Source organism: Danio rerio, chromosome 7, assembly GCF_049306965.1.
Source record: "Danio rerio strain Tuebingen ecotype United States chromosome 7, GRCz12tu, whole genome shotgun sequence".
Classification (NCBI taxonomy): Eukaryota; Metazoa; Chordata; class Actinopteri; order Cypriniformes; family Danionidae; genus Danio; species Danio rerio.
In genome coordinates, this window is record NC_133182.1 from 77,925,001 (window position 1) to 77,937,500 (window position 12,500).

Sequence of the window (12,500 nt, forward strand, 5' to 3'; positions counted from 1 at the left end):
ATGCATAACAATTGATTAATGATGGGCCATTGAATTAGATAATTTACACCGAGGTGGTGATGCACCTATGACACACAGTGGACATGAAGTGACACCTCAGATGTGCATTATTTTCTAATAATTCTGTCGAACAGAGTTAATTATTCTGCTTATATATGTTTAGCAAACCCAAAGACACTAAGTGTGTTCCAAATCGCATACTTAAGCACTTTTCTACACCATTTTCTAGTACATTATATTTCAGTGCATTACTTATACAATTTATACTACAAAATGCAGAAGAATAGTGCGCAAGTATGCGATTTGGGACGCAGCTAGTGTCTAATAATTCAACGGCACATGGTCAGTTTTGCGCATATTAAGTGCACTTTAAATACCTAAATGATGCACTTATTGAGTTGTTAGAAGTGTGTAATGTTGAACACTTCAAGCACTCAATGCTCACAGCTTTTCTCACACAGCGGAAGGGGAGGAGCTTATGATGAAGGGGCGGAGCTATAATGCACTAAGGTTTAATCATTCATTCATTCATTTTCATGTCGGCTTAGTCCCTTTATTAATCCGGGGTCGCCACAGCGGAATGAACCGCCATATTTATCCAGCAAGTGGCAGCTGCAACCCATCTCTGGGAAAAGTCCACACACACACTCATACACTACGGACAATTTAGCCTACCCAATTCACCTGCACCGCATGTCTTTGGACTGTGGGGGAAACCGGAGCACCCAGAGAAAACCCACGCGAAGGCAGGGAGAACATGCAAACTCCACACAGAAACGCCAACTGAGCCGAGGTTCAAACCAGCAACCTTCTTGCTGTGAGGCGACAGCACTACCTACTGCGCCACTGCCTCCCCAAGGTTGATTCACTTTATTTTTTTTATTTTATATTTATTTTGCAACCTCTAAATGTTGAATATGGTTATAATTATGACAGCAGTTATTTGGTCATTTATTTCACCTTTGTATGCAATTAGTGTTCGGGATGGCACTAAGCTCATACACTACATGGTTGAGTGTACAAGTGCATAGTATATAAGTGCATAGTGTACACAACCACGGTTCAGATGTTGCATTTCAGTATTTGTCAGGTTTGTGTCCTTAATCTGCTTCTGGGTGTAAGGTTAGTTTCTCCCACCAAAGCATCTCCTCCAAAGCCTTCTGTTGTGTTTTGCTATGATTTCTGACTGTTGTAGCGGTGAAATAACTCTAATCATTCAGCGCAGTGATATACAGATAACCAAACACCATCAATGCTCATCAGCCAATCAGAATCAAGCATTCAGCCGCCCTACAGTATAATGAGTAATGACTAGGTATTCGCTACACACCTAAACCTAACCTTATTTCATTTAGATAACTTACATAACTGTAATTTCTTATGTTAAGTTCTTGTACTGTAGAATAAAGTGCAGCCATAGTAATAAAAATAAATTATGCATAAAACACCACTACAGTAAACACATTATTAATTAATCAATATTACTCACTGTCTAACTGCGTAAATAAACTATTACAAGGACACCATAAAATAAAGTGTAACCAATATTTTTGTTTTAACATAATTTTAAAGTGTTTTCATCAGAAACAGCAACAAATCTTGTTTGTTGTAAACATGGTGCTAGATTGACCTTCATTAAACATTTTTTAATAATTAATTACCATATACACTACAAAGAAACCGCATACACACTGATGATTACACTGGACTTTTTTTTAAGGTAGGTGGTGGCAAACTACTTACGTACAGTTGAAGTCAAAATTATTAGCCCCCGTTTTATTTATTTTTTAAATATTTCCAAAATTATGTTTAACAGGGCACTGAAATGTTCACTGTATGTCTGATAATATTTTTTCTCCTGGAGAAAGTCTTATTTGTTTTATTTCGGCTAGAATAAAAGCGGTTTTTAATTTTTTAAACACCATTTTAAGGTCAATATTATTAGCCCCTTTAAGCTATATTTTTTTTCAATATTCTACAGAACAAACCATCGTTATACAATAACTTACCTAATTACCCTAACCTGCCTAGTTACCCTAATTCAGGGGTTCTCAAACTTTTCAGCTCGCGACCCCCAAAATAACAATGCCAGTGGCTCGCGACCCACAATATCATCTGAGGTGGTTATAAATACAAAAACTTTGCATGCAATGGTGCACACACACCAATAGACCAAAGTCTATTCTTCGTAGATTTTTTTATGTATGTTAGTGCTGTATATGGCCCAGAAAGCATCAGATGCAGCTATGCTGTGTCTTTAATATTATGTAATTACCCCAGCGATCGCAATTGAATAGAACTAGTAACTATTAGCTACTATAGTAACTTAATAAAGTAGTATATAGTAACTATAAATTACTATTTTTTTCTAGGTTATGGATAAAATATGGTAATTCTTATGGTTTAATAAAAATAAATAGATTTTTGGAAATCACCTGGCGACCCCCTTTCATTGTCCCACGACCCCTCGGGGGGTCCCGACCCCCACTTTGAGAACCACTGCCCTAATTAACCTAGTGAAGCCTTTAAATGTCACTTTAAGCTGTATAGAAGTGTTTTGAAGAATATCTAGTCTAATATTATTTACTGTCATCATGGCAAAGATAAAGTAAATCAGTTATTAGAGATGAGTTATTAAAACTATTATGATTAGAAATGTGTTGAAAAAAAATCTTCTCTCCGTTAAACAGAAATTGGGGGAAAAAAATAAACAAACAGGGAGTCTAATAATTCTGACCTCAACTGTATATGGACTGAATTTTAACAAGCAAATCAAGTTGAACATTACTCATTGTCACCTGCTTAAATTCAGCCCAAATAAATAGTCTGCAACTATGTACCTTAAAAACATTGAGTAATTCCAATGAATCATTTTTTAGTGCACACAATATTAAAATGCCCATTTACAAACGTATATATCAGAGATGCCCAAAGTAGAGCCAAAGTTGGCCCATGGTAACCTTTTATTTGGCCCACCATCACATGTGAATGGAGAGGGAGAATGATGGGGAGGGGTTGAGGTGAATTTCCTTTGTCATAGATTGCCATTTTGAATTCAACGTCACCTTTTTCTTCTTTGTTTTATTGCCGAGCTACAAAAAAGCCACTTGAAATTAAATAATTTAATGTTGTAAAGGAATCAGACTTTTAATATGTAAAGTACTGTCACTTATATAGTGGACAATGCACAAGGTAAAGGCAAGAGCAGCTCGACTAGTGTGTTCAGCACTGAACTCTATTGTGTTATAAATGGGATTGTTTGTGTTTTTACTGTAATAAGTTCATTATAAAATGTTAAAAATAATGCTGCATTAGTTAATATTCTTCATTGCAACATTTTGCAAATTAGGAAATTACCCATGGCAAATTTAATAAATATGCTTTGGTATATATTCAGCCCACAGTCCTCTATCAAGTTTGGTTTTTGGCCCTTTATAGGAAAAGGTTTGGGCACCTCTGGTATATATACACACATGTGCAAAACAGAAAGTCTCTACAACAATGTATTTCTCACACGCCCAGGTCTTCTTTATTCTTCTGAGGGTTCAAGCTTTGTGTTTCTGTAGGCACTGGAGCTTTCTTCATCTCCATTCCTTTGACCCAGGTATAAGCGAAAGATCCACCGAGCACCATCAAATTGCTCGTCCACCAAAGCGTGCTCTTTTCGGACGCCCAGTACACGACGGCCAGCACAGTCTGTGCGCATGATTTGGCCGTTCCGGATACATTGTGTGTTAACGGACTGGTGAACTTGATCTGAAGTCCTGTGACGTAACCAATGGCAAAGCCGAAAACCCCACCCAAAGTCATCATACCCCAAAAATGTAAATCTGTCAGCCGGCTAAACTCGAATACACTTTTCACCTCTCCCAGAATGATCAGGAGGGGAAGAAACAGCACAATGGCGTTGAGGTTGTTGTAGTAGGAGAGCTTCCAAATATTTCCGTCCACCACCGGCAATACTTTCTTCGTGAAGATGGCATTAAGAGACACACAAAGGCTGGCAATTACACCGAAAACGACACCTGCCCATGAAAGGGAACCTGCCACGGCTTCTTGGTCCACACCCAACCAGAACCCACCTGAAGGAGCACAACAAAAGACAAACCTTTAGACAAACCTCTCTTTTGTCACAGACTCCATTGTGTTGGTGAAAGAAAATACATTTTGTAAAACTCTAGGTCACAATTCACAGTATAAACAATCCTTTAACTAACAGTACGAGCTCAATAAATCACTAATAAACAGTTTATTAATAGTTCGGAAGGTAGAAGTTGGGTTTTGGTTAGGATTAGGGATGCATTATAAGATCAGACTATATAACTACTAATGAACAGTTCATATCTTAATAATATGTCAGTAGTTAATAGCAGGAATTGTGGCCTAAACTAAAGTGCCACCAATCATTTTTTCTGGTGTGCAAAGGAAAAACTATTAACCTTAAGATTAGAGAAGGATAACCAATGAAAACCAATCTTTTTGTTGTTTAATGGACCTGTTTAATATAAAAGCATTCGTTCGTTCGTTCACAAAAGTGGCTTAATTGTCCAAACACACAGGTATTATGAAGGCAGGATTCTGGCTTTAATCTCCATTAATTAAATCTGAAATGTCTACTATAGTATAGTCCAGCGGTACTCAAAGTGGGTGTCGGGACCCCCCCCCCAAGGGGTCACGGGACAATAAAGAAGGGTTATCTGGACATTTCCAAAAATCTATTTATTTTATTTAATCCATAAGAATTACCATATTTTATGCATAACCTACTGAAAAGAAAAAATAGATGTTTATATTTACTATATACCACTGTATATAGTTACTATAGTAGCTTATAGTTACTAGTTCTATTGGATTGCGACTGTTGGGGTAATAACATTATATTACAGACACAGTAATAGCGTCATATGCAGCAGATTGATTTTAAAACACCAGGTTCAACTTTCTGGCACATTTACAGCACTGGCTTACATTAAAAAAAATCAATGAAGAATAGAGTTTGGTCTATCGGTGTGTGTGCACCATTGCATGCAAGGTCTCTGTATTTATAACCACCTCAGAAGATATTGGGGGTCGCGAGTCACTGGTATTGATATTTTGGGGGTCGCAGGCTGAAAAGTTTGGGAACCCTTGTTATAGTCAGTAGTACTGATTCCATCCACGTATTTTTTTGCACATTTTGGAATATACTGCATTAAAAATGTTTAATGGTGCACTGAACTGAACTGACTTTTATTAAGATTTATTAAACTGGACTTATTTCTAAAACACTGAAGAAATGGATTGATTACTGCAATGTTAACAACTCTTGAATGCATTGAATCATTGTAAAGCCCAGGAATAATAAATAAAATGCTTAATAGAAATGTCAAAAAGTGATAAGTGAGTAAGATCAACTTTTCAGATAAGACAAAATGTGCATAAACTAAAATGGAGACACATTTACCAAAAAAGGTCCAGCATGCAAAACGCGAGGTATTTAATAATATTACGTAAAAAGGAAAATGAATAAATGAATTAATAAATGAATGAATGAATAAATAAATAAATAAATGAATGAATAAATGAATCAATGAATAAATGAATGAATAAATGAATGAATTAATAAATGAGTGAATGAATAAATGAATGAATAAATGAATCAATGAATAAATGAATGAATGAATGAATGAATAAATGAATAAATAAATGAATGAATGAATAAATGAATGAATAAATGAATCAATGAATAAATGAATGAATAAATGAATGAATGAATGAATGAATGAATAAATGAATGAATAAATAAATGAATGAAATAAATGAATGAATGAATAAATAAGTGAATCGATGAATAAATGAATGAATAAATGAATGAATAAATGAATGAATGCATGAATCAATGAATGAATAAATTAATGAATAAATGAATGAATGAATGAATAAATGAATGAATGCATGAATAAATGAATGAATAAATGAATCAATTAATAAATAAATGAATGAATAAATGAATCAATGAATAAATGAATCAATGAATAAATTAATGAATAAATGAATGAATGCATGAATAAATGAGTGAATAAATAAATGAATGAATAAATGAATGAATGGTTCTCTTAAGTGAGTTAAGAGAATCATTCATTCTTTCATTTTCCTTCAGCTAGTCCCTTATTTATAAGTGGTCACCACAGCGTAATGAACCGCCAACTTGTTGAGCATGTTACAAAGGTGATGCCTTTCCAGCTGCAACCCAGTACTGGGAAACTCATGTTCCAGCCTGGCCAGCTAAGACCATGCTGGAAATGGCTGGAAACCAGCCTGGAAATTGCCAAAACCCCTCTAAAACCAGCCTGGTCGACCAGCTAAAACCAGCCTATATTATTATAATATTATATCATTAAGGGGAAAGTCTGAATCTACGAATATAAAACCCACTTTACCTCTATGAAAAGAAACTGCTTTACTCACCCAGAATGACTCCGCAACACAGCACCGCGTAGAGGGACGTCGTTTGTTTGAGGACCACGTAAGACAAAATAACGTTAAACACAGTGGAAAGCGAGCGTCCAACAGTGTAAAAGGCAACTCCCACATATTTCAGACACAAGTTATTAAACGTGATCATGCTTATGAACACGATCGTCAGCGGGAGAATCTCTCTGGACACCCGCAAATCAAACTTTAATGAGGGGAAATCCACGGATCCAGGACACAAGCTTGAGAGGAAACTCATGAGTAAACACAGTCCGACACTCACAACACACTGGAAGAAGGTGATGAAGACCGGCGCGTCGAGCTCCTTGCTGTCTAACAGGTAATTGTTCAGGAAAACCATGGAGATTGAGATGAACCAGTAGAGAGTCACGACCAGGGCGATTTTGGTGGCTCTCATAAAAAACGGCTCTTCTTTGTCCCCTGGACGAGTGGAGTCTGTGAAGGCCATTTTTAATATTCGGGATCGTTTGAGCTGGGACCTGTTCATGTTGCATGAATGAAAGAAGCGGAATATTGTTAGAAAACATTAGTTATTTCATAATTACAACAACACAAGAGCTGCAGAACAGTGTGCGTGAACTGGCCATAGTGGGGAAACACGATAGTAAACACGACGTCAGGACTGCTTGACAACTTCCCGGTTGGATTTCTTAAAGCGGTATACACACCAGAAATGAAATATAAAAACCGCACTAAATACACTTTGAATATCAGTTAAGTATCATTACCATGTTTATAGCTCCGATTTTTTATTAATTAGTCGAATAGAAATCAAACAAATACCATCAAAGCGTTTTCTGATGGCAATATTTATCTTACGTTAATTATTAACGCACAGCTAACTTCGAAAATGATCTCGGTTGTTTTAAAAATTAAACACATTCGTTTAAATGCGATGCTCAAGTCTTACCTTAGTGGAAAGCAGGCATTTGCTTCTAACCATTTGCATTGCACATTGCATCAGGAAGTGTTTTTAATGCTGAACTCCTCCTTTTCCCCGAGACAAACTACGTCGTATTACAGGTTTTGTAAAAACAATGGACTAAAACAGGTAGTACTAGTCAGTGCAGACTTGCGTCACGTCTCATTGATGTCACAGTAATAGTTGTCAAAATATTTGTGTATTTTTATTCATAAAAAATGTGTCAGAATTAACATATTCGAGTTAATAACAAGTCAGATAAATATAATTATCTTTGCATTTTGGGGCTGTAATGTAAAGTTAAACTTACATACATCAGATTTCACTTGCTGGTTTTATATTAAGGTGAACATTATTTGCTTTACTTCCAGGTTTTATTATAATATCACTTTTGTCTTTTTATTTAATAATATATAGTTGTCAACCTATCCCTGCTGTTAAAATCCAGCTTAAACCAGCCTAGGCTGGTTGGCTGGTTTTAGCTGGCCGACCAGGCCAGTTTTAGAGGGGTTTTGGCCATTTCCAGGCTGGTTTCCAGCCATTTCCAGCCTGGTCTTAGCTGGTAATGCTGGAAAATGACCAGCTAAATCCAGCTAAAACCAGCTTGACCAGCCTGGTTTAAGCTGGACATAGCTGGTTTTGACTGGGCTCCCAGCCTGGCTAGGTTGGTCAAGCTGGTTTTAGCTGGTCATCTCCTAGCCTGACCAGCTAAGACCAGGCTGGAAATGGCTGGAAACCAGCCTGGAAATGGCCAAAACCCCTCTAAAACTAGCCTACCAACCTAGGCTGGTTTAAGCTGTTTTTTTCAGTAGGGATGGGACATTGTTGATTGAAATTTTTGCTTAAAATTACCAATTTATAATATGTGGCTCATATTAGTATCTTCAATAGATGAATAACCAGTTTGTAAACATTCAGAAAGGTTGCAGAAAAAAACCAAGAGCACTTGCATTTACAGCGAGGGATTGACATCTGATGCGGTACAGAATTTGTTGTTGTATTAGAAATAAGTTATATTGATTAAATATTATATATATTATTTAACCGCTAATAGCTTGTCACCCAGTGATAAGCACAGTTATTTGGCAAAATTAACGTTATAGTGAGCGGCGTTCATCTGACAGGTCCATTTGCGATAGCACCCTCCCAATGGATATTAGATAAGACGAAATGGCCAAGCATCCAGCCCCAAATATACAACTATCTCAAGCTCCAAGTGATTTTACAAGAGAGAAGTTAAAGGCCTACAAGTCTTTGGATGCCTACAGTTTTGTTTTGTGTGGTCATGTGCAATCACCAGATTCAAAACTATGTAGAGCTAAAAACCAAGGTTTTGCCTAGCCAAAAACAAGGAAAGAAGACGGAGCTGTACAAGGCCTGGGTAATCATCAACAAGCAGAACAACTGGATTCGGACAGCGAACTACACCTGTACGGCAGGGTATGTGAACCTACATGATTACATTTTATTCTAAGCATTCAGTGTCCGCAGTTTAGTTCACTATATTTAACTGTTTTTGCTGAAATCATTGCTGCAATCAAAAATGAGTAATGTGTATGATTCAACAAAGCGTGAACTCATCTGATGTATGAGAACTGCAGAGTCCAGCATTTCTAATTAGGTGCTCACTCCATTCAGCTCTTATGATGGCTGTTAGCCAAAGACATCTGCGGTTGGCATTAAAAGCAGTGTTGTGTACGGAAAAATTTAAGTTTTTGATATTGGCGTCCTACCGCACAACACCACATGTTTGCTATTGCAACCAGTATTCGTGGTTAAACCCGTGTGATGTCATGTGTGACATAAGTTGGTAATTCCCCTATATAAGGTTGTAAACCAACATTTAAGGTTGAAATTGTTGCTTAAAAATTGCTAATTTCTAATATGGAGCTCCTATGATGATCTTAAATATTATGAACAATACTACAGCTACTTTAACAGACAAAACTAAACAAAAATAATCTTACCTCAATGTATTATTTAGAGTTAATAGTGTTTAAATCATGAACACTGTAGCTATGCATAATAAAAATTTCTTAATCTATACATTTTTAATTTGTGTATGTATTTGTTTAGAATATATCATATTATAGAATAAATCTATTATAGTAAATTGGTACATAGCTTTATAATTAATTGTTACGTAGGTTTTCTGTGTACATTTTCAGGTGGGTGGCAATTGTGATATGTTAATATACATTATCAGTAGATATAACTTAATTATTTTCTGTTTTATTATATTTTCACGCAGAATTCGCTATCATACTTGTTTTATTATGAATATCATCATAATAGATAATATCATAGGGACTTTTAATTTGACTTGTGAAATAGGGCGGGGGTTGGAGGGGTGGTCATTTCCGGTTTTGAGCTCCGCTGATGCGTATCGATAGATATCAGTGCATCCTGACGTAATTATCTTTTACATTTTGCTTAATTTAAAAGACAAGACAGGCGCTGTCCGTCATATCATAACAGCAGAATGGCGACAACAATAAGCACGCAACGAGGACAGGTAAGAGACTCTTCTCCAATAGCAAACATCATGCTAGCACTCTCAGCATAAGATGTATTTCCCCAATGAAAACAAACATTGGAAGTTGCGCAGTACAGAATTATCATCATGTCAGTGTGTATTTACAGATAATACACGAATAATACAGCTTAATGTGCGTCTAAACATCACAATGTTTGATAAATACCAACGCAAAATACCAAAATATGAATATGTCGGACAGTTCTGCTGAAGCATTGAGATCTGTCATGATGTGACAACAGCACACTAAATATAGATGTGTTTATCGGACATTAATTAGCAGTTTCTATCCACATAGCATGTAAACAGTCAAATTAAACCACTTTCACATCGATTTTCTTGTGTTCATTTTTAAGTATACATTAAATTTATTAATTAGTGTGTATTGTTATTTTATTTGGCCGTTTTAAGCGTGTTTATTATTGTGTATCGACAATCAAACTCGTGATTTAGCACGTAACGTTAGTTTGTAAAGGGAAGTTGATGCATGACGTAATGACAGGCACTTTTGGACTACTCGGTATTGGTGCAATGCCATAGATGTGCTAATGTACTATACCAGGGGTTCTAAACCTTTTTCATTTCAGGACCCACCTCCTTCTTCAAAAATGTTTTGAAGGTGCATATCTGACATTTTTAAAACTGATTGTTTTGGGAAAAATGCATATTTTAAACCTTAATTTATTAGCAAAGCATTTATTTTGCTTATACTATTATTATCTTATTTTCTACAGCATTTGATCAAAAACTAAACTAGTTTATATATATATATATATATATATATATATATATATATATATATATATATATATATATATATATTTATATATATATATATATATATATATATATATATATATATATATATTTATATTTATATATATATATATTTATTTATTTATATATATATATATATATATATATATATATATATATATATATATATGTATATTTATATATTTATATATATATTTATATATATATATATATATATATATATATATATATATATATATATATATATATATATATATATATATATATATAGTATTTGGGCCTTTTCTTTAATAAAAGAACCTGTACAGGACAGACATGACAAAAAAGCTGCTGCTTTGAATTAGACTGACTATGGACTACTATCATCTATTGATGGTATCCAATAAAATAAACAGTAAAATACAGTAAAAAAAAGTCTGTTGAAATGCATCGATCTGACCACCAAGTCTTGCTAGATCCTCCTGTATGGGAGATTATTGTTTACTTGATTTATAACGCTATGTAATGTGCATTAATTATGTATGGCCAGACTCCCAAAGCACTTGTTTACATAATTTGGTTTTGTAGGATCTCTATATGAAAATTAAAATAATTCAATGCATTTTTTTTTGTCATGAAGCACATCACACCAAAAACTGTCATATTAAAAAAATCAGACATGGCTCCATTAGATTATACGAGACGATCAATATAAAAAACGACATTAATTTAGCATTAATTAAAAATAACGAAACTATTAAAATGCTCAAGTTAATAAAAAAAGAAACATTTTAATATATTATATTATATAAGCAATGCTTATTTATTTACTCATAATATAATATAATATAATATAATATAATATAATATATTATAATATAATATAATATAATATAATATAATATAATACAAAACAATATATAAAAAAGACTGTTTGTGGTATTATAAATCTTATAATTAATTGCACAGAATTGAGAAACTGCTCTTATTCTCTGTTCAGGTTTACATCGGTGAGTTGCCTCAGGATTTTCTGAGGATCATGCCGACTCAGCAGCAGCAGCAAGTGCAGTTAGACGCACAGGCGGCCCGACAGCTGCAGTACGGAGGATCTTTAGGCACTGCTGGACGCCTCAGCATCACTGTAGTACAGGTACTGCTTTTACACCATTACAATTATACACTTACCTAAGATGTTTACACTACTTTTTGGAACTCCCATTGGTTGTAGAGCACTTTTTACATTGCTTAAAAGAACCCACTCCAAGACACTGTAGCATTTACTGAATCAAAGCCGATTCTTTTCATTTAACCTGTTAAATCAGTTTACAGATCATGCTGGACTAATCTGTTTCCATCTGTTCTTAATTCAACAACCTGCTGATTGAATTGATTCTGTGACAGAGAGAGTCTCCAGCTAACAATTCACTGATTCAAATGATTCAGTTAGAGCAGTTCTTTTGTTAATGATTCACTGATTCAAATGGTTCAGTTAGAGCAAGTCTACAGGTAATGATTCACTGAATCAAATTATTCAGTTAGAGCAAATCTACAGTTAATGATTCACTGAATCATATTATTCAGTTAGAGCAAATCTACAGTTAATGATTCACTGAATCAAATTATTCAGTTAGAGCAAATCTACAGTTAATGATTCACTCGCTAACTTCCCTTCCCTTCCACCATCGTTTTAAAGTGTGTTCCACTTCATCAAGTGAAAGAGGGAAGCTTACATGGACAAATGGAACGAGTTGACTTCATATGTCCACTCCACCACCTGCATGGCCCAGAAAGCAATGCGATTGTGATGCTACA

At 34.9% G+C, this 12,500-nt stretch overlaps 2 protein-coding genes across 6 annotated transcripts in view; one reads left to right on the forward strand and one right to left on the reverse strand.

The window, feature by feature from the left end:
• Positions 1-1,531: 1,531 nt before the first annotated feature.
• On the reverse strand, positions 1,532-7,511 carry slc35c1 (solute carrier family 35 member C1). 2 transcript variants are annotated; one of them, NM_001008590.1, is given in 3 exon segments: positions 3,505-4,082; positions 6,448-6,953; positions 7,385-7,511. In NM_001008590.1, coding segments are annotated over 2 exon segments (1,047 nt in total). In that variant the 5' UTR covers positions 6,923-6,953; positions 7,385-7,511; the 3' UTR covers positions 3,505-3,510.
• tollip (toll interacting protein) overlaps positions 6,676-12,500 on the forward strand; it is a 14,314-nt gene continuing 8,489 nt past the window's right edge. Inside the window, exons 1-3 of one of the 4 annotated variants that reach the window (XM_073906213.1) lie at positions 6,686-6,793; positions 8,697-8,836; positions 11,689-11,838. In XM_073906213.1, coding sequence (XP_073762314.1) covers positions 11,728-11,838 — 111 coding nt within the window. In that variant the 5' untranslated portion in view covers positions 6,686-6,793; positions 8,697-8,836; positions 11,689-11,727. Of the gene's footprint in view, positions 6,794-8,696; positions 8,837-9,721; positions 9,912-11,688; positions 11,839-12,500 lie in introns of those variants that run through there. The other 3 variants (XM_073906214.1, NM_001328590.1, NM_207061.2) reach the window with 3 other exon arrangements.

Coding starts and splice junctions, on each gene's coding strand:
- slc35c1 (XM_005169053.6), bottom strand. CDS start 6,961: ATGAACAGGTCCCAGCTCAAACGATCCCGAATATTAAAAATGGCCTTC. Junction 4,083..6,447: donor GTGTTGCGGAGTCATTCTGG/GTGAGTAAAGCA, acceptor GTGCTCCTTCAG/GTGGGTTCTGGTTGGGTGTG.